Consider the following 21,914-nt stretch of genomic DNA (forward strand, 5'->3'; position numbering starts at 1 on the left):
TCTCTGTATTCAGTCCTCTCAGCTCTCAGTCTCCTACCTTCTCTTTGGGAGTCACATATGCTGCGGTGACTTCCACAGACATGCGCCCTCAGCGCAGACCCCGCTGCTGACCCGCCTGTATGCAGCTCCTCCTGACCACCTCACCACGGAGGTCCCACACTCAGCAGGTCCAGATTCATAACCTTCCCCCCCATGTTCTCAGCCATGACAGATGTGTCCTCCTCTCTTCCCCAAGTATCTCGAACGCTACCAGCAGCTTTAATGCTGCTCAGATCTGCTTCATCTTCTCCATCTTGGTTTGAACCCCCATTTGGTCTGAGCCAGTATTAATTCTCGTCTCAATTACTGCAAAAGCTCCTAATTGGCACCCTGACGTCTCACTTGCCCCCACAGTGCATTCTCTACCCCCTGGCCAGAGGGATTTTGAAGGCCATGTCAGCAGGCCTCCCCCCACTTAAAACCTTTCAGTGGCTTTCTGCTGCCTAAGGTTGAAGTCCAGCCCCCTTAGCATGACGAGCGAGACCCCCTGCAAGCTGCAACACCATGACCTCAGGCACCATAAGCTGCCACAGGGAATGGCTCTCAGCTCCTGTCTCAGGCCATGCGTGTTCACACCTTTCTGCCTCTGTGTTTGCCCTCGGCTACCAGGAGCCCAGGAGCCGGACCCTGACCACCCCCTCCCTGCCTCCCACAGGTCAGACCCTGACCACCCTCTCCCTCCCTGCCTCCCGCAGGCCAGGCCCTAACCACCCTCTCCTCCCCGTCTTCTGCAGGCCAGGCCCTGACCACCCTCTCCCTTCCTGCCTCCCGCAGGCCAGGCCCTGACCACCCACTCCTCCCCTCCTCCTGCAGGCCAGGCCCTGACCACCCACTCCTCCCCTCCTCCTGCAGGCCAGGCCCTGACCACCCTCTCCCTCCCTGCCTCCTGCAAGCCAGGCCCGGACCATCCTCTCCCTCCCCTCCTCCCACAGGCCAGGCCCTGACCACCCTCTCCCTCCCCGCCTTCTGCAGGCCAGGCCCTGACCACCCTCTCCCTCCCCGCCTCCCGCAGGCCAGGCCCTGACCACCCTCTCCCTCCCCCCTCCCGCAGGCCAGGCCCTCCTGTGATTTCCATCACACATGTACTCTGTACTCGCTGTGCTGCTCACACACTGTTTCCTGGTCTGCCTCCCGACCAACTCTGAGCTCCTTGAGCCTGGGACTGTGGCTTCCCGTTCTGTGTTTGTGGGGCTGGGAGCCTGCAGCCCCTGAGGAAGGCAGAGACATGGAGCCAGTTCTCTGAGCACTGTCTCCGGGCCCCTGAGGGTGGCCGGGCGGACCTGACAGCCTGACTGAACCAGAGGAAATCAGTACTTCTCTGGGAAGGTCGCCTTGCTGAGAAGGCCCAGCTGCAGCTTCCAACGCAGGCGCAGGCGGGACAATGCGAGCTCACTCCTTTCTTATTGCCAGCGCTGCTCCCGCCGTGGCACACGCTGACACCTTTCCTGGCCGTAAAATAACGCACCGTCAGTGCAGGAGACCAGGAAAGACAGAAACAGCTTGAAGGATCGATTCCTATTACATAGCCATCATCACTCTTACCTTTTGTTAAGTTTCCCCTCAGCCTTTTAACAATATGCATCTATTTCCACCATAAAGTTGGGACCTTATACTGTAAACATTTTACTATCCATTTTAACATCCAGTTTTTTACTTATGATCCTTTTACAATGTTTTAAACAATTCCCAAGAAAACATGTTAGCAATTGCATATGGCTGTGCCCTATTTTTTGACCGATCCTTTATTGGTGGACATTTGTTTCTCATTTTTGCTGTTAATCACAACAGCAGACACTTATCGAGGTCCTCCTCTGAGCCTGGTTTCTTGTTGAGGGTTTTCCCAGCGGCCTCTTCACTTTCAGAAAGAGACAGTGGCTGCAGAGGTTAGTAACAAGTCCAAGGCCGCAGAGCTGGTCAGCGGGTCCAGGGCGTGCCACATGTTGACTCTCCTTATGTATAAATCTTCAGTTATTTTAAGAGAATTCGAGGAGTGGCTTACAGGCCCTAAGCGTTTCCAAGCAGGGCAGTGTTTTACCGGAGAAACGGGCGTGACTTGGCAGTTACCGTGGCATTTCAGGAGGCCAGGAAACACTGGGGCGAGTTTTCCCTGCTTGGTTACCCCGGGCCCTGCAGGCCTTCGAATGCACGGTTCTCCAGCGCCAGTCTCTTCCTGCCCCGGCCCCGCACAGGGAACGGGCCGCAGCGGGTGCCCATCCCAGGCCCCCGGAGCTCAGGCCAGAGGCCCCTCTGTGGCCCGCCAGCTGCAGAGCTGTCATCCTGGTGCGGGCTTCGCATGGGCCCTTGCCCAGGGGCCCGGGGCTGTGAGGGACCCAATTTGCGAGGAAGCTCTTGTCCTTCTCCTGCCCTCTCCTTGGCCTGGGAGCTGTGGTGCAGGCACAGTGGCTCCTCACGCCTGTTCCAGCCTCATCGATCACACTCTTTCTGCAAGAGACTTTCCAGGGAAGGTCCCCAGCCTGGAGCCAGCGAGGCTGTCCCAGGCTCTGCTGGCTCCCGCCCTCAGAGGCCGAGGCTGCTGGCTCAGGGCATGCAGCCAGAGAGCCCAAAATAGGTCATTTGATCTCAGGGTCACACGGAACCCAGGTAAAGGAGCTGTGGTCACGGTCACGGGCAACAGCAGGGAGCCAGCAGCCCCGAGGGAGTGGCCCACCCCTTGCACGGCCCTTTGCAGTCGGTCACCCCACTTGGCCCTCTCAGCAGCGTCAGAGGAGGTGCTGACACCGTCTCCATCTTACGGCCAGCGTTCTTCCTGGAACCCTCTCGCACTCCTTCCCACCTCTGCTCTCTCACCTCCTCCATGCAGCCCTCCCTGCCTCTTTTGGGTCATCGCTGCTCCTCCTCTTACTCCTGAGCCGAGTCTCCATAATCACATAATCAGCGCTGTGTGCAGCCCTAGTCCAGCTTCGGGCCTACAGCTGGGCTTTGCTGGATCCTTGCGTGGACCGGGGCTTCTCCCAGAGGCACTGGTAACAAGCTCAGGGCTGAAATGACAGTCAGGCCCCGGGAGGACTCACTCTATGGACGGGAAGCTAATCTGCTTTAACTTTAATCACCGCTTACATGAGAATTACCTGTGACCTAATAATAAAAAACTGAACCCAAAAAATTACATATACATTGAATCCAACTGAAAAATCAACCAGAGGGACTTGGTAACTTGTGTTACAGAAAAATAAAAATCCAAGAAAGGGTGAGGAATGTGCTGAAACGCAGGCCAGCTGCTCAGTTCCGCATTCTGGTTCCGGCCGGCAAAGGGCTGCTTTGACCTGCCTTTGCAGTGTCAGGGCCTGTTGTGGAGAGCTGAGAACGATGCCCTTGTGCAGCTCCAATCAGCCTCCGGACACCCCGTAAGAGGTGACCTCTGCCTTGGACAAGAGCACCAACGGGCCGCTCTCCCGGCGATGGGACGCTTTGCTCATGTTAGCCCACGGACCTGTGTGCCAGGCACGTGCCGTTTGACAGCCCCGCCCTCGAGCTGCTGGTCCAGCAGGGCAGACACAAGGGCAAATGTGTGAAGAACTTTGGGCACACAGGTCACAGGATGACTAGTCCCCAGAGAAGGGCACCTCACTAGGAAGCCACAGAGAAGAGGCGCCGTTCGCCTGGGCCTGGAAGGATGCGTGGGAGTGTGTACGTGGGAGACTAGGGGAGGATGTCACAGGTCGAGGGAGCCCCAGAACCTGCCCAGCGTGCGCGAGTGTTGAGTGTCTACGTGTCCCCTCAGAGACTGACGTGGCAGATGCCGGGTGGGTGGTGAGTGGCCAGAAAGGCATATGGGCTCAGGACGGAGTTTATTCTGAAGACTGCAGGGGGTCACCACGGCCTGAAGGGGAGCTAGCCAGGTCAGTTGTCCTCCATTTAGGGTGAGCGCTGGGGACAGGTCATGGGGCAGAAGGCGAGGCAGAGAGACAGCTGGAAGGTCACAGTGACGGCCGGTGCAGTGATGTGGGACATTGAGGACCGAAAACCTGCAGGCTGGGTGAGCAGGGGATGGGATCTGAGACCGAGGTCCTGGTGGATGAGACAGGGAGGGGAGCTCTGAGTGGGAGGGGCCTGTGGGTGTCCAGGAGGGGTGGGAGCAAGGTCAGAGAGCAGGTGCAAGGTGGGAGCAGATGGAGGACTGGGTTTGGGTATTGGTGAGGCATGGGGTCAGGTGAGGTCGTCCAGGGAAAGCAGGCAGGGTGAGGGCAAGGGGAACTCAGTGAGCTCAGCACGGAGGACAGTGCGGGACCCAGGCAGCTCTGGGGGGGCAGGTCCGCAGGGTCACTGTCAGGGTTCCCTGGGCTTCTGATTCAGAGGCCAGGGGTGACTTTTCCCAAAACAGTGTCTGTGGAGCGCCGGCTGGAAGCCGGATTGCTGTGGGCCAGGGAGTGCGTGAGACGCGAGGGAGTGGAAGCAGGACACTCCTCTTTCTGGATGTTGGCGAGAAGGGGCAACACAGGTGGGCAGCGGAGATCAAGGGACAGTCTGTAGCATCGAGTTCTCAGGGTGTGGGCCACAGATGACCGCACTGAATCACTGAGGATACTTGTTAAAATGCAGACTCCCCCTCCCCCTAGCCCTGTGGAATCCAGCAGGTGGGCCCAGGAATCCGTATGTGAAACCACCCTCCCGGTGATCCTGATGCCTCTCCGAATCTGGGAACATGCAGGACTTTGCAGGCCTGGTCTTTCCTGACCCTGGAGGGATCCACGTACTCCTCCCAGATCCTGGCCCTTTCCCTACAGCAGTGGTTCTCAACCTTTCTAATGCTGTGACCCTTTAATACAGTTCCTCGTGTTGTGGTGACCCCCAACCATAAATTATTTTCGTTGCTACTTCATAACTGTAATTTTGCTACTGTTATGAATCGTAATGTAAATATCTGTGTTTTCCGATGGTCTTAGGCGACCCTGCCCCACAGGTTGAGAACCCCTGCTGTAGAGCCTAAGACCATCGGAAAACTCAAATATTTACATTACAATTCATTAACAGTAGCAAAATTACAGTTATGAAGTAACAACAAAAATAATTTTATGGTTGGGGTCACCACCACACGAGGAACTGTATTAAAGGGTTGTGGCATTAGGAAGAACTACTGCCCTATAGTTAAGCCTCTAGTCTGGGAGAGCTTACATTTTGGGAGACAAAAGAATTAGAGTGAGGGGGGCACTCACTGACCTGAGAGGACAGACTCCAGAGGTAGTAGGGTGTGTGTGTTGGGTTCAGGGGCATGTGGAGGGTGGGACGGGGCGATGTGAGTTTAGGGAGACAGGTCTGGACTAGAGCAAGTGGGCTTGGGGGAGGGGTCTGGAGTAGAGCAGGTGGGCTTGGGGGAGGGGTCTGGACTAGAGCAGGTGGGCTTGGGGGAGGGGTCTGGACTAGAGCAGGTGGGCTTGGGGGAGGGGTCTGGACTAGAGCAGGTGGGCTTGGGGGAAGGGTCTGGACTAGAGCAGGTGGGCTTGGGGGAGGGGTCTGGACTAGAGCAGGTGGGCTTGGGGGAAGGGTCTGGACTAGAGCAGGTGGGCTTGGGGGAGGGGTCTGGACTAGAGCAGGTGGGCTTGGGGGAGGGGTCTGGAGTAGAGCAGGTGGGCTTGGGGGAGGGGTCTGGACTAGAGCAGGTGGGCTTGGGGGAAGGGTCTGGAGTAGAGCAGGTGGGCTTGGGGGAGGGGTCTGGAGTAGAGCAGGTGGGCTTGGGGGAGGGGTCTGGACTAGAGCAGGTGGGTTTGGGGGAGGGGTCTGGACTGAAGAAGAGCTGGTGTGTAGAACCCAAGTTGTGACCCACAGATGCTGACTGTGGTGCCCTGTGTGTGGGCGTTGTGCTGGTGCTCAGGTGGGGAGGAGAGGTGCGATGCTTCAGGTTTTGCAGATGAAGAAAGGGAGTGGATGTGCAGGGACTTGCCCTGCATCACAAAGTAGGCCAGGTCAGCCCAGAACTGTGTTCCAGGGTCCCAGCGTCCACAGAGGCTGCTCAAGCCCAGGCAGGGCCCTCAATGGCTGGTCAGGAGGCCCCGCCCCTGCTGGGAGCCCGCTGCATGCTCCCGGTGTGCCCCTTGTCTGGTGATGGGTTGTCAGCTGGGAGCCCAAGCCTGGAGCTCACTTTGGCTGCTGACTCCTTGGTGGGTCAGGGCTGCTGTCCCCATGGCAACCCGTGTCTTGCTATCTCTGGGTAAAGCCATCCCCTGGGAACTTTGGGCATCAGAGCTGAGACCTATAGAACCCAGGCTCCTAGGCTGCAGCTGCTGTAAACAGTGAGTGCCACCCAGTGGGAGGAGTTTGTCTGGGAGGAGGCCTAGTCTGGGGCGGTGCTCGAGCCTCGTCCCCCCCGTGGACACTTTCCCCTGTGGAGGAGCAGCTGAGACCTGTTTGTCCAGGGGCCTTGCTGCCTGGCTCCTCTCTGCAGAGCCGGTAGCTGAGCTGCTGCCGTGTTGAGTAGCGGGCGGCAGACTCTAGTTGGTGTTGACAGCAAGACAATGAGGTCACTGGGTAAAGAGGTGCCACAACCAGAAGTCATACGGGCGAAGAAGGGGACAGAGGGGAGGCGTGTGGTCGAGTTTCCTCTTTGGCCGGGGGCTGTGAGCGGTGGCTGTTCCCTGGAGGGCTTTGCAGCATTAGCCAAAGGGAACACCCTCCGCTATCTCCTGCCCCCGCAGTGTGGGAATTTGGAGACTGGGCCTTCCGTTTGTATTTCTGAGTTTCTTAGGCCCCACTGCAAGCGTGTCAAACTCAAAGGCTAACACAGGCCAAATAAGGTTTAAGTTTATGTGGACCACAAAAAACAAAAGCTTCAATTTTCATAGAAATTAGGTTTATTTAGAAAAGTATAGTATGAAAAAGAGAACAAGAGCGATGATAAGGTTAATGTTCTCTTCCTGACACTTGGCATCTCTTCTCTGCTACTGTCTTTCCCACTTCGGGGGAAGTCTTGTTCGCAGTGATTCCTTTCAAAACTGACCCAAGGTGAATGTCAGTAGTTCTGGATCTGACAGGAGACTTATTTCCTTTCATAATTGTAAATAACTGCTCACACCATTATATTGGCTGGGCCGCAAAAATATTTGTTGTGGGCCACTTGCCCCAGTGGTTTACCCTCATTGGGAAGGTGTTAGGCCCCTGCGAGGTCAGGAGGTCAGGAGACCCCTGCCCCAGCACATCTGACCCTGGAGGAGCCCTGGGAAGACCTGCAAGCAGGGGTCCGGATTTCAGAGAGGCCCCTGTCCCCAGAGTGCATGGCCGTGGGGAGCTGGGCCTGGAGGAGCCCATGGCTCCACATCGGGTGACGTGGGCGCCCCCACCCATGGCTGATGCCGCTTCTGGGCGTAGCCCCTTTTCTCCGGTGACATCTTACAGGGCTGTCCTGGACTGTGGGGCCGGGCTGGCCTCCTTTGGGAGCTGAACCCAGCATCTGGTACCTTGTGTCCGTTTCTTGGCTCAGGGATGCTTTCTCTCCCCCGACCACCTTTGAGAGCCAGCTCTGAGCGGGGCAGTGCAGGATTCGGAGCTGGGAGAGCTCTGGGGTCCCCTTGTCCCCCGGCCGCCCGGTGGAACGGCAGGAACTGCACGGTCATGGCTGGGAGGCCTGTCCCTTGCTCCCTCGCTGGGCCCTCTGCGGTCGCTCCTGGAGAGGGAGGCTGGAGTTGGGAGCTGTCCTGGTCTGCCCTGGGGCCCCAGCCCAGCTCTCAGTGAGCCCCAGGCTCGGTGCTTTTCCGGGACTGAGTTCTGAGCCCCTAGAAAAGGGTGAGGTCTCCGACGGGGGGTCACGCCACATCTAAGACGCAGAGGCCGTGAGTACCGTCACTCCATCCGTCAGTCTCAGGGCTGCGCCATCTCCGTGTACCTTTCTGTTCTTCATCCACCATCACGGACCCAGTGATAACACGTGGCTGAGAGGGCTGTGTTCTGACAATTCCGGACACAGATTGAGGGGCCTAGTGTATTGATGGAAAGACCTTTGAAAGACTTCAACTCAGAGCGTCAACTGTCTGAGTGCTGGTGGGCTTTCTCCAAACCACACTGCCTCCTGGGCCCAGCGCCCTGATGGCCCCATGTAGCTTCCCGTCAGCTGGGGCCCGGGCCCGGGCTGGTGCTGGTTGCGGAGCCGGTTCTGGGCTTTCGATGCTGCTGTTGTGAATTCCTCCCGAGCTTGAAACAGACCAGCTACCCATTGTCTGTCTCCCGCCCCCGGCTCGGGGCCAGCTTCCCTTTCACAAGCTCCTGCATATTTGTCATTTTTCTCTCCCCGGTCACTTGACTGGACTCTGTTAAAGGGGCAAAGCTGGCACTGGGCGTGGGCTGAGAGGGCCCACTGCGTGCCCTGCCCTAGTTCAGAGCTGTGCCCTCAGCGGTGCCTGGGCCCTGCTTTCCATGCAGGTGAGCCCTGGGACTGGGGAGGTGTCTGCAGGCAGCGGCCAGGGCAGGGGGCGGGGCAGGGCGGCATTCTGGGTTCCATGCTGAATTTTCTCCAAGGCGGCGAGGGCCGCTTTGATGTTTAAATCCTGGGTTTGGTTCCATTCTCTTTGGTCAGAGCATGTAATTATTCTGTGTTGCTTTTTCAGTTTGCTGTTTTTTTAGTATCTTTGCATAGCACAGGTATGATGAATATCTATCGCCATCTGAGATCCTGGCCTGCGGTTCTTTTTTCCTTTTGCTGCTTTGTCTGGTCCTGGCTCTCTTTGTCTTGATGGGAAGGGACGGACAGGAGCTCTGAGCCCGGGTGCAGACAGCGCTGGCAGAAGTGCCGAGGCGGTGGACGAGGCGGTGGACGCGGCCTCACCTGCAAAGGCGACGGGAAGCCTCGCTAACCGCCTGGAGGCAGTGGGCGGGGCCTGCTGGCTCCTTTGCAGTGTCTTCCTGTTCTGAGCCCCATGATTCCACAGTGGGAGCACCCACGGGAGACACCACGTGCTGGCCTTTGAAGGAGAAGGGGGGACTGTGTGATCATCTCTGAGGTCCCTCCTGGCTCTAAAGCTCGGACAGCTTGACTCATGGGAACTCACTGAGCAGCTCACCCTCCCGGTTAGGTAACTGGCCCAATCCCTTGGAGAAAAGGGGAGGGAAAGGTGTCCCTCGCCTAGGGGCCTGCTGGGTCCAGGGCCAGGCCTGCTGAGGGTGGGTGCCAGGCCCACTGATAGAAAGGAGAGGCTGGGACACACACAGGGCAGCTGTGGTGTCAGGGGCCCTGGGCCTGGGTCTGGGCTCCTCCAGGGAGCCAGTGGCCATTCCCTCTGCCGACTCTCCAGCCCTCCCTCCGGGGCAGCCGGGGCTGATTCTGCGATGCAGCTCAGGTCCCTGTGAGGAAGCCCCCGAGGCAGGCGAGGGCAGCGCGTGTCTGCCCCTGCGCGTGGAGCCAGGCTTCTTGTGCTGGCAGCCCCTCCAGCGGTCCCCCGCCAGCCCCCACTGACGAGCGGGCTGGGGAGGCGGCATGGGGAAAGCTGGCATCTGTTAGGTAACCAGCTCAGCGGCCATGCAGGGTATGATGTAATCCTGGGCTCTGTGGTTGCTAGGGAGATTCTGCCTGCAGTGTACTGCGTGGTCCTGGGACTGAGCGAGAACAGAATGTCCCCGAGGAGACGGGAGGAATTGCAGGGCTTCCCAAGCAGGGGAGCCCCATCCCCAGGAGTCACCGATCGGAGCTCCTCTCCAGACCTCCTTCCCCTTCTCAGGGTGAGCTGTCACAGCCCATTGAGGCAGGGGTGGTTACAGCACCTGTGCCCGGTGCCAAGTGAAGGCGCATTTCTGCGACGATCCAGCCTTGTGGGCGGGCCCTCCTGCAGCGCCCGTGGCAGGTGCCCCCTCCATTGTCCACGAGGCAGACAGGTAGGAAGGAGGTCAGCAGGCGACTGCCAGGGTGAAGGAGAGGGTGCCCTGCGGTGGGGAAGCGGCCGGCACCATGCCTGGGGGCGGAAGCCGTTTCACAGGCCAGTTCCGCTGCGCACCTCCCACACCCGCTCCCGCTTCAGTGGCCTTTCTGTGTCTGCTGTTCCAGTCCTCCCTCCCGGGAGAACTCCTCCAGAAGAGAAGTACGTCAGAAAGGCCACGCAGCCAACTGTTATTCTGAGCGCAACCAAGAGCCGTCCTTTAGGAAAAGGGGAAAGTGCCAGGACTCGGAGGGCCAGGGCCAGAGGCGCAAGGGGACCTGGGGTCTGCAGGGTCTGCGGCTCAGTCAGCTCCTTCCTCCCAGCAGCTCCGGGCGGGGAGGCAGGTCAGGCTTTCAAGCGCTTTCCCCCCTCCCCTGCCTTTTCTGGCTGCATGTCAGAGCCTGTCTTATGGAAAACAAGACAAAGGAAGTGATTTCATGAGTGCCTGGACCAGATTCTCAAATCCGTGATTCAAAACAGCAGCAATAAAGATTATGGCCATTATCTGTCGCCTGTGGAGCCAGACCGCCTGCTCCTTGGAACAGGTGCTGGGTTTGGGCAGAGGCCTGGCTCCTAGAAATCACAATGAGCAAGGTCCTCCAAAGGGAGCAAGACGAGAGTCTCAGGAAGAAAGAGGGCGGTTCCGAGGGCCTGACTGTGGTGGCTTTGGAGCGAGGGGTGTGAGCAGAGCCTGCCAGCAGCAGCCCTGGGTTCTCACACTCACCTAGCTGTGCAGCCTTCAGCAAGCCTGAGCCTCTCCCCATCCCCCCTCACCCCTCAGCCCGCAGTCCCCCAGCCCTGCAGCCGGTTGCAGGCATATCCTCCGGCCAGGCTGCAGGGGAGGCCTGCGGGGGGTGGGCACCTCCCTAAGGTGGACTGATGCTGTCCCCGAGGGCACAGCCTCCTGCCTCGTCCCGGTGCACCCGGTGCCAGAGGCCCATACAGCAAGTCCCTTCCGCCCGCCCGCAGGTGCAGAGGACGTGGTGATGGCGTTTTCCAGGTCGGAGACAGAGGACCGGAGGCAGTAGCTACGAATCCCAGGGAACGTCCTGAAAGCTGGCGTCGGCCAAGAGATCTCTGTGGACCTCATCTGGCTGAGTGGCAGCGGGTCCCCTTCCCCCTTCCCCTTCTACACCCACCCACCCCACCCCACCCCACCCCACGGCCACTCAGCAGGGCTGGCATCGAGGGAAACACCGGTGGTGCAGTTATGATTGGCTTCAAGGGACAGACTCATGATTGGCTTCAGGAAGAAACCTTTTTATTTTTAAATCTTGACCAACAGAAACCTTTTATTTTTATTTCTGACTCTTATTTTTTAAATTTGCGCCTCGGGTACATGGCTTCCCAGGAAGCTCTCCGAGCTCTGGTGCTTTCTTTATTTAGGTCACTTTTTAGGAACGTGAAGAGGTCCGATTGGCTGCTCAGACTCGAAAAGGATTTTGATTGGCTGGCTAATGGGAAACAAATGGCTGCAGGTGTTCTGCTGATAGCAACAGCTTCTCTCTTGAATGCTGAATACAGGGTTTGGGACATTGGTTGTTATATTTGACTTGAAAAAAAGAGAAAGAAACCAAATGCGCTTTGCAATATTTATTACACAGCTGGCTGCTTTCACGTGTTTTGTTTGTGTTTGCATTCGATTGTGTGTTTGGTTCCCCATTGGCTCCCCCATGACTCCCGTTGCTCTGCCCCCCCATCCCCCCCCCCCTCTGCAGCCCGGGGGGAACCTGGAAAGTGCATTTGCTTTAGTGACCACACCTGACTCCACCAGTAAGGTGACCTCGAGGACCCCAAGCAGCATCCGCAGCTGGAAAATGGGGCCCCCAAGGAGGTTTGTGTTGTCCTGGAGGAGCAGCGGGAGCTGAGCGGTGACCGGCCATCAGCCAGGATTTATGTGCATCACTTCCAGGCTGGCAGCCAGCCAGCTTCCCGGACAGGAATGGAAGGCCCGCTGCGCCGGCCCCCCGCCTGACCGCGCTGAGCAGAGGCTGCCCCAGGCAGCTCTGTCGCATCCATTCTCTGGTCTGCTTCCGGAGGCCTCATCTGGGGGTCCTCCTGGAAAGGGCAGGAGCTGCTCCCCCAGCTGTGAGACCCCACAGTGTCTGCCCAGGAGCCCGGAACCCACACAAAGACCCCAGCATGACTCAAAGCCTGCGAGTCCCTTTGCCTCCAATCACCCACCCCTGACCGCCCCCAGCCAGGCTCCCAAGGTGTCTGCTGCTGGAACGTAGGTCCCGGCCAGCACTCCGGTTCTCTCATCCGGGCCTGTGCCTCTCCGTACACCTCCTTCCCAAAGGCCCCTCCAGCCTGGAAGGGACGGTGTCTTTTCTGAAGGGCTTCAATGAGCAAGGCCCCAGGCTGGTCCTCAGCCCCAGCCCCAGAGCACATTGCAGAGCCCGGTCTCTGGATGGCTGTGGGCACCCACGTCTTCCCACCTGCCCTCCCCCTTCCCCCGAGGCAGCCTGCCCTTCCCTCTCCTCTCACAGGGTGCCCCCTGGGGAGGTGGCGGAAGATGCAGGCCCAGGGAGGGGAACTCGCCCCCTCGCCCTAAGGTAGACGCCCGTCCTTGCCCCGGAGCGAGAGCCAGAGAAGACTCAGCCACATTCCCCCTTCTCGGGGCTTGGGGCTGCCATGGAGCATAGGGGCCAAACGTTAGTGTGTCCTAGGCCTGAGCCTGGGAGAGCCCTACAATGTGGGGGTGGCGGTGTAGCGGGGAGGGAGGGTGTCACACTGCTGATCTTGCCCCAGAAGCAGGACTTGAGTGTCATGGCCTAAACACCGTGTCCTCCTCCACACACAGGCCCCTGGCCCTGGTTAGCCGACCATTAACTGCAAAGGCCATTGATCCCCAGGGACAAGGGGACCCCACCAGGGGCCTCAGAGCATCTTCCGGGGGAAGGAAGATGCATGTGTGAGAGCACACACACTCCGTCAGTGGTCCGCAGCTCCAGGAGCCCTGGGGAAAGGTGAGTCTCCAGCCCCCTGTTATCGTAGATGCCGGTGTTGCTGGCTGCCCGCTCTTTGTACCTGCAGCTCCCAGGAAGGGTCCATGTCCTGGCCCATGATGTGTTCTCCACCCCAGCCCGTCCGCGTCAAGGTCATGGGCCTCCCTCTTGTAACAGTGATTGCCCTGATCTGTCTCATCTTCTGAAGAAGAAAAGGGAAAGTGTTGCCGTGGCTTCTTATTTTCACTAAAAATATACCTGTCAGAGAAAAAAAATGAGCAATAAAGATGTTTAATACCTTGGTGTGTGAGCCGAGCTATCTCCCTGGGCGTCGGGTGCATTTGCTGCCTTCCACGCATCACGTGGGCTGTGCCACTGGGTCCTCCCTCCCCGAGGAGGGCCTCGGAGGGGTGGAAACACTGGTTCTCTAGCTGGGTTGTCTGTGACCTGGAGTGGGGTTCAGGGTTTGGAAGAGTTTCCAGGTCTACCTGCCCGGCTGACAGGGCTGTGGGAAGGCTGAGCCCCCCTTTTCGACCTGGAGATTCCAAATATCGTCCTGGATTAGACCGAGGTCAGTAAGTTGCAAAGGTGACCTCACCGTCCGAGCTCGTGAGCAGACACTGAGCATCCCCTGAGGTGTGGAACCCTGCCATTCCAGACACTCCTGTGCGAGGCAGTGGTTCTCAGAATGCTTGTGGCAAAAGCCCAAACAGCATATCCGTCCCTCGCGTCATTCCAGAAATGGAAGATTTACTGGAGCTCAGGTGTGAGTCAGGTTTGGAAGCTGAAATCATTTCTGCTTTAGGAATTTTTGCTTCGGAAGCATGTTCTAGGATTTTTCATTTCTACTTTTTTTTTTTTTCCTAATTACATAGACTCACTACTTCTAGTTCCTTTTTAAAGGGTGTCACTGGGTGCTACATGCCCTGGGGTTTATGGGATATGGTGGCAGGTGCACAACTCCATCATTTACTCTTAGCGTTGAGGAAGACGGGGTTGTCTGCAGCATCTCTGAAAAGGCCTTGCCCCATCTCTGCTTGAATACCCGGGGAACTCACTACCTCGCAAGGTGATGCATTCCATCTGCAGGCGTTCATCCTTAAGTTTCTCTGTGACTTCCTTTTCCAGGAAAGAGCTTAGTTATGGACAGGAAGACAGCTATGTTAACCAGAAATGACATAGAGCCACATAGCAAGGGCGCACATGAGTGTAAACTCCCCCACCTCCACACCAGTGTTCCTTTTTAAAAATATTTTTATTGCTGAGACCGGTTTGACTCAGTGGATAGAGCGTCGGCCTGCGGACTCAAGGGTCCCAGGTTCGATTCCGGTCAAGGGCATGTACCTTGGTTGCGGGCACATCCCCAGTAGGGGGTGTGCAAGAGGCAGCTGATTGATGTTTCTCTCTCATCGATGTTTCTGACTCTCTATCCCTCTCTCTTCCTCTCTGTAAAAAATCAATAAAATATATTTTTAAAAAATATTTTTATTGGTTTCAGAGAGGAAGGGAGAAGAATAGAGAGATGGAAACATCAATGACAGAGAAACATCATCGATCAGCTGTCTCCTGTACGCCCCCTACTGGGGATCGAGCCTGAAACCCGGGCATGTGCCCTTGGCTGGAATTGAACCTGGGACCCTTCAGTTCACAGGCCAACGCTCCATCCACTGAACCAAACTGGCCAGGGCCACCCCAGTGTTCTGAGCGGCACTGTTGGTAGCTAACCTTGGAGTTAATGGCTCTCCTAATCTGGGCCATTGAGCAGAGAAGGGGGGGCTGGCTGGTCCTGTCCTACCTGCCCAGCCCCCTGGGACTGGCGCTGAGCTGTCTGACTCCCTGGCCTCAGGGGAATTAGACAACCTGGGACACTTTAGCAGGCAAATGGAAAGCATGGGGGGAGGGGGAGGGTAGGAGATGAGAGGGTAGGTAGTGCCCCGGGTCCCTCAGCCTACGCAGCTGGCAACCTCCTGGGTCCACCTTCCTAGGAGTAGGTGCATGGCCAGTGATGACGCTTAGGGCAGGATTGGGACGGCCAAGGCCCAAGACCCTTGGGGGCCAGGCTGAGCTCGGGGGAGGCCGGGATGGGCTGATAATGGAGGCAGGGCACCCTGCCTTTTGCTGGTGTTTCCCAACCCTGGGGGGGAGGGAGGTGGGGAATGAATGAAGTACTTCATCTCCCTGTTCCCACAGGTGAATAGCAGCTGTGAGAATCCGGGCTGCTCCAGCCTTTGAACAGCGAGGGCCCTTTGTAGCAGCGAAAACGATCCCTCCCCGGCCCTGGCTCAGCGGTGGGGGCAGGAGCCAGCTTCCGAGCCCAGCAGGAGCTCTGTGGGCCCAGGGGACCCCGCCACCACCCACCTGTCCTGGCGTCCTGGCCGTCCTCTCTCCTCTCTCCCCCCGACCGCTCTCGCTGTTGCTCATGGCCACCCACCCCTCTTCCTTTCCTGGGGGATGAAATAGGCCCAGACTGACTCTGAGGCCGTGTTTAAAATACGCTCCTCTGTCCTAGGAAGGAGTTTCTCTTCTGGGGAGACAGCTGGTGTGTAGGAAATGTGGGGGCTTGGGGGGACCATGGGTGTGGTCCTAATTTAAAGAAAGGCCTCCTCAGAGGACAAGGGCAATGAAAGGCTTTCTGAATGTCAGCCAGAGCCTCGCTTTCACTTTCCTCCCTGAGGCTGGAACCACACTCTCACCCGCACTCTCACCCACACTCTCACCCACACCCTCACCCGCACTCTCACCCACACCCTCACCCGCACCCTCACCCGCACCCACCCACACCCTCACCCGCACTCTCACCCGCACTCTCACCCACACCCTCACCCACACCCTCACCCGCACTCTCACCCGCACCCACCCACACCCTCACCCGCACTCTCACCCACACCCTCACCCACACCCTCACCCGCACCCTCACCCGCACCCACCCACACCCTCACCCACACCCTCACCCGCACTCTCACCCGCACCCACCCACACCCTCACCCGCACTCTCACCCGCACTCTCACCCACACCCTCACCCACACCCTCACCCGCACCCTCACCCGCACCCACCCACACCCTCACCCGCACTCTCACCCACACCCTCACCCGCACTCTCTCGGGTGGTTCCCAGGGACTGTTTCCCAGCCTGCGGGCAGGGAGGCAGGAGAGCGAGACTGCTGCTGGGAGCCGAGCCCCACCCGCAGGCCTCTCACCGAGTCCCAGGAAGCAGCAGAGTGTGCCCAGGTGGCCTCTGTTTGCACACCTGTGGGAGCCCCCACCCCCCTGCACAGCCCCAGGTGTGACTTCGGACTCAGAGCCTCTGACAGTTCCCGCCTCCTGGCCCTTGGCCTTGGCCCTGGAAGGAGGTGGGTTTTCACCAACATCATTTATTTATTCACTAGAGGCCAGCCAGGGGAGGGGCTGCGGGCAGTTGGCCAGCCGGCCCCGCCCCCTGGTGGAACTAGAGGTCAAGGGGAGAATTTGCATATTAGCCTTTTATTATATAGGAGGATTATTTATAAATCGTCACCCGAGGTTATGTATTTTTTTAAATTGACTTTAGAGCAGAAAGGAGAGAAAAAAAAAATCAATGTAAGAGAAACATCATCGATTGCCTCTTATACAGACCCCAACCAGAGATGGAACCCGTAATGGTTTGGTGTACGGGACGATGCTCCAACCAACTGAGCCACATAGCCAGGGCCACAAACATCTTTTATTTTTTTTACTTTTTAAAAATGTTTTTATTGATTTTTAGAGAGAGAGGGAGGGGAATAGAGGAATAGAAACATCAATGATAGAGAAACATCATCAATCAGCTGCCTCCTGCACACCCCCACTGGGGATCGTGCCCCAAACCTGGGCATGTGCCCTGACCAGGAATCAAACCAGTGACCTCTTGGTTCCTGGGTCAAAACTCAACTCCTGAGCCACATCGGCTGGGCCACAAACATCTTTTATGCAGGTGGCTCCGTGCCCTGGTCTGGACACAGCGAATGTGTACTGGGCGCTACCTGTGTGCAGGTGCATAGCACTTCGTATACACCCTCTTCAGTCATGTGTGAGGTAAGCATGTGGTTTTACAGAAGAGAAAACGGGGGTTCCATAGTTTGCCAGAGCTCAGTGTGGTACAGCCAGAACTTGGGCCCAGGCGGTCTGCCCCACTTCCAGCTTTGACTGAAGGGAGCGGGCGGGGGTGAGGGGTAAATCCTGGGTCACTGGGCTGCCCAGCACCCTCTCCCTGGCCAGCTCTGTGACCCCAGGACCAGTCTGGTATTTGGCCCTGTTCTCAAGCCCCATCATGTCCCATTGTAAGTAGGTTATTAACAAATATTTGTCAGATGGGTTAACCCTCTGATGGGGTTAACCTGGGGCCACCCCTCATCTCCGCAGGGAAGCTGCTGCCCCCCCCACACTGGCTCCCCGTGGGGACCTGGCAGTCCTCCAGGCTAAGCTGGTTTTTCAAGAATAAGCTGCTCTTCCACTTTGTACAACTCTTCCTGTTCACGGCTGGCACCTGGCCATCCAGCCTGGAGGCACACCTGCCCCCCACAGAGGGCAGCCACAGCCCTGCCTCCCTACCGTGGCCTTGTACGCTTGGGCAGGTCTCGGCCTTAGTTTTCTTATCTGTAAAGTGGGAATAATAAAAACAATTGTGCCTTTGCCAAAGTCTACACAAAAAAATGCTTTGAACCCAGTAAAACCCTGGTCAAACGTTACTTGATCCTGACCCTGACTTAGACTGTTGACTCCCACAGTATAAATCTTCACGTCCGTATGTAGTCGGGGGCTGGGGAGACATTCTGGCTGTGGGAATGGAGTCTGGACCTGCCATTTGGCAGCTGGGTGGTTTAGGACAAATTATGGGGGAAAAAAGGGGAAAGCAAGAGCATCGCCTAAGGCTGTTGCTGAGGATTAATGAGATGATGCAGATGACAAGGTGGCCGAGTGACCTGCCCACCGTGGATGGTCAGCACATATGGTCACCATTAGGTCACCACGATGGTGCCCCACCCCATCCTCTCTGCTGTGCCATTCAGAGGAGGCCGTGTCTGCACGCCGGGCCCCTGGAGGGGAGGGGCACAGCCCCGGGGGCAGTCAGGTGCTGGCTAAACTCTTCTTGATGCGGATGAAAGAGCTGAGATGATTCCAATAGAAGCCAGGGCGGGGGCTGCCTCCTGCTCCCCACCCCCACCCCTGGGCCTCCCTCCCTGCTAAGCAGCTTTGCCTGGGGGAAGGGCGGGAGCTGAGCTGAGGGGTCCCCCAGATGGACGTTGTCCTGGCTGGACAGGCAGGGAGGGGCCGTGCAGAGCCTGGGGTGGGCGTCCTGTGTTCCAGGGACCCTCCTTCTCGCTCGTGCTTAAACTCCAAATAGAATCAGAGCCAGCCAGGGAAGGGGATAAAATTAAATCCTTGATCATGATCAAGTGGTTTAAAAAAAACACATCAGTCAGAGGCTCCTTCCCACTGCAGCCGCCTCTGCGAGCAACAGGAGGACAGGGAGCTGCTGGGCCCTGAGCCCTGGGTGCCAGCACCCCGCCCTTCCTCCCTCCCTGCCCCTCCTTCACCCCCTCCCCAGGGCCTGAGGGGCCTTCCCTACTCCCTTCCCTTCTTGCCCAAAGCCCAGCAGACCTGGGACAAAGCCCCTAAATGCCTCTTAGTGTGACAGCTGCCCTGGGGGAACGGGGGGGGGGGGGGGCTCCTGCACTCTGGGCTCAGAGCTACCGGACCTGAGTTTGAATTCAGACTTTGCCAGTTCTGTGCCTGCCTGAGGCCAGGCAGTGGAGGATGCACTGGCTGGAGAGAATTTCAAAACAATAGAACTGACTCAAAGTCTGGCTTCCCCTTTTTTTGTCTCCTTGCACCAGCAATGCTAACCCTGGGACTGCCCCCAACCTTTGACCTCCCCTTAGGCTGGGGCCTTGCTTGAGGGGCAACAGGCCGGGGATGTAGGTGGGCTGTGGCTGTGGGAGGGACTGATGCCCACCTCGGCAAAGGTCTCCCAGGTGGGGCTCTGGCGCCCCGTGCCCCTCCCCAGCCTCACCTGCCGCCCTGGTTTCTCCAAGGCAGCCCCAGGGACAGCAGGTGGCTGAGCTGCTGGCACCTGGCGCAGCAGAGCCTGTGGGGCGGGCAGGGAGGGGGGGCTGAGGTGTGCCTTGGCTGGGGACCTAGGACGCCGAGAGGAAACAATCCGGCGGTAAAAATAGTCCTTTGTTTGCCGTAGGCGCACATCCTCAGGAGCCCGTGTGAACGAACAACACCAGCCTGGCGTCCCGGCGGGCAGGGGGCGGGGCTGTGCGTGGGGAAGGGGCCTGGCTGAGGGGAGGCCGGACAGCGCCCCCCACCCACGGGGGCCAGCCTCCCCTCCACTGTTTCCACAGATCTTGCCACCCCCTTGGGCCACCTGGCCAGGCCTGTTGTGCAGGGCCCCTGGGCGCCCTCAGAAACACGCCCTGTTCCCGCTGGCTTGCCCCCTTGGGGAACTTGTCTTGGGGGTGGTCCAGCATCCCAGGGGAAGGCAGTCCGTGGACTTTTCTCTGGCAGATCACCCCGCACCCCGTCTGGAGCTGCCGAGGCTGCAGAGAGGCCACACCCGGGAGGGACAGCCTGGACTCCACCCCTTAAGGTTTCTATGGAGCACCTATCTGTGCCCCCCAGACCCCCCAGCTCCCGTGCCTGCTTCAGAGGTGAGCCCTGAGCCATCGGGCTGGCCCCCGGGACCTCTGCCGACTTCCAGAGAGTTCACCCAGCCCGGGCACAACACTGGGCCCCTGCGAGGCACTCAGCCAGTCTGAATGAGGGCCTACTGTGCGCAGCCTGGGGAGGCAGTGGCCCGAGGGATACAGACACGCCCTGTGGTGGCGGCAGCTGCTGAGGCCACCCCCTACCCCCCCCCCCCCCCCCCCCCCGAGACAGGCGAGGACAGAGCCGTGTTGTGGGGGAAGGACAAGCCCTCAGGACCAGGCCGCGAGCCGGCAGCCCCAGCCCGCCTGCAGGGAGCTGCGGGGTCCCACGGAGCGTCCCGCAGAGCTCTTCCGCCTGCTGTGGGCCCCCCCTCCCTGCCCTGGCCTGGCTCACGTGCGGTCAGGGCCGGGCGGTGGTCCCCGGCTCCTCCCCGCAGTCAGACCGAGAGGAAAGCTGAAAACTGCTTCTGAAGAAGGAAACGAAACGTTTTGGGGGGACGGGTCGGGGCAAGCCCAGGATACGGGCACAGTTACCCACCCCGCCTGCGGCCCTCGCTCAGGCCTGCTCTGGCCCCCGCTCTGGGCTGTGATCTATTCCGGGGAGGGCAAGAGGGGGTGTCCTGGTACCTTGCCCTCCTCTGAGGTGCAGGGAGGAGGAGCTCCTGTTTGTGCTGGAAGGCCCGAGAAGCTTAGGAGACTAAGCTCTTAGAGGTCGTTAGGCAGAGGGGGGGCCGGGCGGTGTGGGCGGGGGTGGGGCATCGCAGAGAGCACAGACTGGGCCAGGGTCAGGGTCCTACAGCCCCCTCTGCCCCTGACCTCGGGCAACTCCAGTCCCTGCGCCTGAGCCTCAGTTTCCCTGTGAACGGGGGTGGTCACTGGTGCTGCTCCCGAACACTCCCAGCTCCGCCTTCTGGTGGAGATCGTGTCCTCCCGCCTTTTCCAGTTCAGCGTGGCCCTGACCGGCGTTGGCCAGAGAAGCCTGGGCAGAAGCGATGGCCGTTTCTGGTGGAAGAGTTCAGATCCGGGCCACGTTCCAGAGGCGCTGCCATCGGACCGGGTGCTGCCGGTGCCCGAGGGTCCGGGCCTGGGCATTCCGCGGTCCCCCGTCTCCCCTGACCTCTGGCTGCATCAGCGACTCAGCCTCCGCTGCGCCTGGCATTCGGACTCCTGCTGTGTCAGAGCGCGCTCTGTGGCTCCCAGCCACGGCTTCCCTGCAAGGCTGTGTGGAGCCGCTTGCTGTTCTGGGACCCGAGGAAACACAAGTCCCCACCTGGGAGCCTGCAAGGCGGTGGCCGCCCCTGCACTCAGGATAAAATCCCCGCCCGCCTGCCCGCCCGTGGGCAGCCCCGGCCTCTGTGCTCTGGCCTCCGCTGGTCCCTCGGTCGTGCTGAGCCTGCCCCCTCCTCAGGGCTTCTGTGCTTGCTGTTCCCTCTGCCCGCACTGCTCTTCCACGCGGCTCACTTTCCCCACGTCAGCTCACATGTCACCCCCGGTCTCAGCCCGTTCAGGCTGCTCTAACAAAATATCGCAGACCGGGTGGCTTATAAGCAACATACGTTTATTTCTCATAGTTCTGGAGGCTGGAGGTCCAAGATCAGGGCGGTGCCGGCACGGACAGGTTCCGGGAGGGCCCTTTTCCGGGTTGCAGACTGCCCACTTCTCACCGTGTTCTCACCTGGTGGAGGGGGCCGGGGAGCTCTGTGGGGTCTCTCTTAGAAGAGCACTAATCCCACACGTGAGGGCTCCACCTTCGTGACCTAATCACCCCGAAGGCCCCACCCCGAATACCATCACGTGGGGGGCTAGCATTCCAGCCTATGAACTTTTGGGGAGGACACACTATTCAGACCCCAGCACCCCCTCAGAGGGTCTCACTAACCACCCTGTTTTGCTTTCATTCTCTGACATGCTCTTTCCTATTTTCCTGATTCTTTTCTTTCTCCGAAACAACCTTATTTATGAATTTCTGTCTTCCCTTGTTTATCTCTTGTGCCTCTCATTGGAAGGTAAGCTCGGAGGGTCAGGGACCTAATCGCCCTTCTTCACTGCTGTGTCCCATACCTGACATATTGTAGGTTCTCAATGAAGGTTTGTTGAATGAATGAGTAACCTTGACCTTGAATTGGCTCTTCCGCTGAGCCCTCTGTGACCTACAGCCACAGTGACCCTATTTTCTGAACTAAAAGTGTGCTGACAACAGGAAATCTGGCCCTAAGGGGAAAAGGACATCATCTGTTTCTCTGGCCGAGGCCTCGGGCATGTTTTGGTGGGGCTGGGTCCTGGCCCCGTGTGGCACCCCATATTCACGGATTGTTAGGTCTGTCTTGGCTGGTAAATCAATGCTGGGCTACAAAGGGGCTCAGGGGCTCGTCCTGGCTGGAACTTTTTGGTTTGCAGGCAACAG

At 58.6% G+C, this 21,914-nt stretch overlaps 1 protein-coding gene across 1 annotated transcript in view; it reads left to right on the forward strand.

Annotated features, from left to right (window-relative positions):
• The window catches only part of CTNNBIP1 (catenin beta interacting protein 1), a 44,013-nt gene extending 32,517 nt beyond the window's left edge, over positions 1-11,496 (forward strand). Inside the window, exon 5 of the mRNA XM_079778366.1 lies at positions 10,863-11,496. Coding sequence (XP_079634492.1) covers positions 10,863-10,921 — 59 coding nt within the window. The 3' untranslated portion in view covers positions 10,922-11,496. The remainder of the gene's footprint in view (positions 1-10,862) is intronic.
• The last annotated feature ends 10,418 nt before the right edge of the window (positions 11,497-21,914 follow it).

Source organism: Cnephaeus nilssonii (assembly GCF_951640355.1).
Source record: "Cnephaeus nilssonii genome assembly, chromosome: 7".
NCBI lineage: Eukaryota > Metazoa > Chordata > Mammalia > Chiroptera > Vespertilionidae > Cnephaeus > Cnephaeus nilssonii.